Source organism: Alosa pseudoharengus, unplaced genomic scaffold (genome assembly GCF_046254945.1).
Source record: "Alosa pseudoharengus isolate Yale_2024_CS ecotype anadromous, Long Island Sound unplaced genomic scaffold, YU_APseudo_1.1 YU_APseudo_1.1_scf_5, whole genome shotgun sequence".
Lineage (NCBI taxonomy): Eukaryota > Metazoa > Chordata > Actinopteri > Clupeiformes > Clupeidae > Alosa > Alosa pseudoharengus.
In genome coordinates, this window is record NW_027468837.1 from 33,569,877 (window position 1) to 33,574,876 (window position 5,000).

The 5,000-nt window shown below is 50.4% G+C and overlaps 1 protein-coding gene across 1 annotated transcript in view; it reads right to left on the minus strand.

The window, feature by feature from the left end:
* plxna1b (plexin A1b) overlaps nt 1–5,000 on the minus strand; it is a 94,931-nt gene that overhangs the window by 58,911 nt on the left and 31,020 nt on the right. The window contains exon 2 of the mRNA XM_076269237.1: nt 274–1,671. Coding sequence (XP_076125352.1) covers nt 274–1,449 — 1,176 coding nt within the window. The 5' untranslated portion in view covers nt 1,450–1,671. The remainder of the gene's footprint in view (nt 1–273; nt 1,672–5,000) is intronic.

Consider the following 5,000-nt stretch of genomic DNA (forward strand, 5'->3'; position numbering starts at 1 on the left):
GAGAAAGAGGGAGTGAGAGGGAGAAAGAGAGAGTGAGAGGGGGGAAGAGAGAAAGGGAGAAAAAAGAGAGGGAGAGGGAGTGAGAAAGAGAGGGAGAGAGAAAAAGAGAGGGAGTGACACTCCAGAAATGCACTCTACTGAAATAATGAGATTCTACCATGAGTAAAAGACAACACTGACACAGAGAAAGACAAACTAGAGGCCCTGAACATTCACCGTGTTCAACAAAAAAGGTCGTTTTTACACAAAATACTTGAACTCTTGAAGACTTACCGAGTTGATGCAGGCCAGCTCCTTGTTGAGTAGCCAGGGCAGTGAGAGCTTGCCCTCTCCACGGTAGCACGACTGGATCCTCTCCTTGATCTTCTCTTTGATGCGGCGCAGCGTGAACAGACACAGTACGGACTCTTTGGGCGGCTTGGCGCGGTTCTTCTGGCCTTGCGAGAAGATGGTGAACAGGACGTCCTCCTGCTCGGACACGCCGAGCGAGTTGGCCAGCTGTCGGCCGGGCTTGCTGAGGTAGGCGTCCTGGATGAGGCGATACTCCACGCCGTCCTTGGTGCAGCCAATGGGGAACTCGACGTACGAGTAGAACTTGGGGTCGTCCACGCAGAGGCGCACGATCTTGGAGGTGAAGAACTGCTCGCCGCTGGCGTCCGGCGAGGTCAGCTGCGTGTCCAGCTGCAGCGTCAGGTAGTAGACGAACTGCTCGCTGCTGAAGCCGTAGACGTAGTAGATGTCGAAGGCGGGGAACTTGGAGAGCGTGTCCGAGGGGATCTTGAGCTGCGAGGACACAAACTCGTCCTGGTAGACGAAGCTGAACATGTCGGCGTTCTCCTCGTTGGCCATCAGCTTGCGACTGGACAGCGTAGGGAAGTACTCGGACTTGCCGTCGATGGGCGTGCCGATGAAGAGCTTGCTGCCCGAGTCGTCCGAGATGATGACCCCGGACATGGTGCCGGACTCGGAGACGCTGGAGAGGTAGTGCTCCTTGCGGTGGTGCGGCTCGCCAAGTTTGAAGAGGTCGTCCAGCCGCAGGAACTGGCAGATGCCCTGAGAGGTGCTGCCGCAGGCGATGAGCCGGTTCTGGGAGTAGTCCACCAGCAGCAGCTTGTTGACGTTGCTGGTCTGGGCCAGTTCGTGAGGGCAGGACTGGACGCTGGGTGGGGGGTAGCACTTCTCGTTGTCCACCACGGGACCGGTCATGTGACTGCGCAGCTTGGTCAGGTTGCTCGACAGCTTGAAGATCCAGTTGACCGCCCCTACGTAGACCTCGCCCGTCTTGTTGTGGATGGCCAGGTGCGTCAGCCCCCACTCGGACGGCGAGAAGGTCTTAAAAGGCTCCGGGGCCATCCGGGACTGGCCCTGGGGCACACTGACCACTAGAAGCCCAAGAAGAAGCATCCTCCCTGGGTTAAGAACACCCACTGGCCCCTGGGGAGGCCACATGTCTGTAAACTTCAAAAACGAGGCAAGGCTGGCCGCCTGTCCCACTCCGTCCTAAAACCACAGTCACCGCTGTCTGTGCAATTGAACGAGTCTGGATGCTTTTTGAACAGTGGTAGGGAAAGAGGGAGAGAGAAATAGTTCCTATTGATCGTCAGTGCTCTCCTCTCCAATATGAGCGTTCATCCAGCGCATCATCCACAGTGCCACTGAGTGTCGGGAGACCTGCGAAGCAAACAAAAAAGAGAGAAAAAAAAAAACACATTATGAGTCAACAGGCAACACATCTTATTGATTATGCATTGGTGCTGGCCTAAAAGTGCAAAGTCGATAAGAGTTAAGAAGACATCCCTGCCCGGCCAAAACGAATGACTCAACCTGAAAGGGCCGCACGGCAGGGAGCGAAGCCATGACAATGTTTAATTACGCCGACAGATCGACCAACGCCTCTAGACTGATGAGACACTCAGCTCAAACGGGAGGGAAGAAAAAAAGAGGAAAAAAGCTCCCCCAAGGAGTCTGACACAGACACAAACTCGCCTCCTGAATAATTTCACATCAAGTCCATCATGAGCCGAAGAGTCAGCAAGGCTACTGTATTAGTAAAGAGACACCCAAATGCCTTTTTACTCAGTGGGGTTAAAAAAGGGTAACATAACATTTCAAGCCAAAGTGAATCCCATATATAGTGTCTATATATTTCAAATATGCTCTCTGTGTTTTAAAGCAAGGAAGACTGGCCCTTTCCGTGCTGACCCATCGGCTGCCCAGTGGTGGTGGGAGGGCAGGCAGAGGTTTCAGTAAATTATAAGTCGTGTCAGACACAACACATGCTAAAGTGGACTGTCTACATGGCTTCTCCTGGTTGTCTCTCGCTCTCTCTCTCTCAGACGCTGTAAGCAGCAGTCAGTCTCCTGTGCCTCTTAATCACAGACTTCCTAAACACCAGAGGCCTACCGAGGCGCCCTACAGCGGTTAACCAAAACTAAGTCAATGACACAGTCGTCATCAAAACAGGAAGCAGATACAAAAAGGACTGATTTAAACAGTTTCTTTCTTTTCCTTAGTACTAAGCTAGTCTACAAAAAAAAAAATCAGGGAAAGGCCACCCCCACCCACCCCATGGAAAAAAAAGAAACACTTAGTCACAAATCAATGTTGGTCATGGCGATCTGTTTTTGTCCTCATTCAAAGTCAGCCTGGCTCTCCCAATCCCACCCAAGAGAAGGCATCCATGATGTAAGCTACTTATTCCGCACTTCCAGCTCTGGCATCTCCCCTGTTCCTGAGTCTGCGCTGCGGTGGAAAAAAGTATCAGTGTTTAAGCTGCGACTCGCCTCCATTCTCCACTTCCAAGGCATGTCTAATGGGCAGAACAGAGGAGGAGCCTGGCCCTATACTGCCGCTCACGTAGCCATACATGGAGAGAGCACAATGGGCCCACACCAGGCCACCGGTCGCTTTCTAAAGCGTGCTGGGAGATTCTAATCAGGCTGCTCCAAAAGCAGATTCCATTACAGCGTTTAACATTATTTAGACCAGGGGAGACAAATATTTGGACTGAATTCCTTGTTTAAAAATGAAAACCGATAGGCCTCAGCCCTGAGTCATGCCCACACCACTTGCCAAGATTATTCCTGTGGTAGTGGTAATGCTGTCTTATCAGACTAGTCTCAATCCGTGGTAATGGACAAGCCTATCTAGATCTATGCCTGTGGAGTAACAGGCAATTTCCCACTCTTTATGCCTGTTTTTACCGTGTACAGAGTAATAACCACAGTTTATCTAGCTAGTCTATTTCTGCACCAAAGAAGTAATGCGCTCAGCTATCCCCGCGTCAGTTTATCTCTATGCAAAAAGGGGGGAGGTTAATGCCAGCGTTTTCATTGCGCTGCTGTCGGACGTTGACAGTGCTAGCGCCGTCGTCTCGGCAACCCGAGCGAGCGGCAGCCCATCAGCTCGTCAGCCCGACGGCGTTGCAGATGAGATCAGGACGCTCGTCTCGTTTGGCCCGAAAACGCTGATGAAGCAGAAGGCCGACAGCGTCTGCCAGCTCCTCGGTTCACCTTGACTGTGAGCACGTCTGCGCCCGGGTGTTTTACGGCCCGCCCGTGTCAGGAGAAGACGCTGGGAGGGAGGGTGGAGCTGGGGAATGGGGTGGGTGTTTTTTTTTTAATGGGGGAGAGAAAAAAAAAACCTGCGGGGGGAAAAGGCAACACAGCCAGAGATAAAGGCGATAAAAAAAAAGCTCAGCTGAGAGAGAAAGGGAAGGGAAGGGAAAATGAGGAATGTTTCTACCGCCTTTCCTCATTCCTTTCTTTTATTCTTTCTTTCTTTCGAATCTTTTTCTTTTCCAAGCCGACATCTTATCTCCCTAGCTGTTTTTCTTTCCTCTAAGGGTGATTGAAGGTTTGCCTTATCTGCCAATCAATCCCCCAAGGGCAGAGGCAGGATGTGTCGTCACTTCAAAGACCTCAGAAAGCAGGGAGCACTGTGCCATGTGGGCTTTCTACAATCCCACTGCTATATTCGCACAAACTGTTGGGAGAAAATGCAGAAAGAACTTGGCAAATCTTAATACAGATACAGAGAAAATGTAGGCTAGAAGCTAGCTGACTGTTTTTTTGTTTTTGTTTTGTTTTTTTGGGGGGGGGTCATGTGAAATAAGTATGGGAGGTGCATTAAGGCTGTGCCCGTCGCTCAGGGTTACACACATAGGCAATAAACTTGACAAATAATACCCTTATGAATTAGTACACTCTTTCACAATTTCACAAATTCCTAGAGTTTATACAAAACCACATTACAGTCTGCCGTGTGCAGAAGAAGAGTTTATGGGGGGGGGGGGGTGTACTTGAAAAGTTATTTGCAAAGAGGTTAAAACCGCACAGCAATCGTTACACCGAGAGCCAAGGGGCAAATAAAGCGCTTCATCAGATTCTTCTAATAGTGAGGCCCCTACTAAATAGAATCTCAGATCTCATTCAAGCAAACACAATGCAAGGATGATGCAGTCTTGCTGTACAGCGAGAACAGATGTCAATTCAAACTACAGACATGGTGTTGGTGGGGGGGGGGGGGGGGGTGAGAGAGATGGAGAGAAGGAGAGAAAGACATGCAAAAGGTTGCCTCAACAGTAATTTCTCTTCATTTCGCCAGACAACACTTGACGTAACAGACCATGAATTTCACAATAAATTGCATTTCTCCAGCTCCAGTGGGCTCTGCACCGGAGTAATGGGCTATATGGCAGCAGCCACTGTGTCCAATGCTGAATGCCATTAGGCACAGAGAGAGGGAGAGCAAGAGAGAGAGAGAGAGAGAGAGAGAGAGAGAGAGAGAGAGGGAGAGCAAGAGAGAGAGAGAGAGAGAGGTAGAGCGAGAGAGAGGGAGAGAGAGAGAGAGAGAGGCAAGCAATGTAAGCAGTGTAAATGTTTTCTCTGCTGGCTCAGAGATAGCAGTGCTGGTAGATTGGTGGCCAGAGATGTGATGAGACAGAGAGAGAGCAAGGGAGATGGAGAGAGAGAGAGAGAGAGAGAGAGAGAGAAGGAATG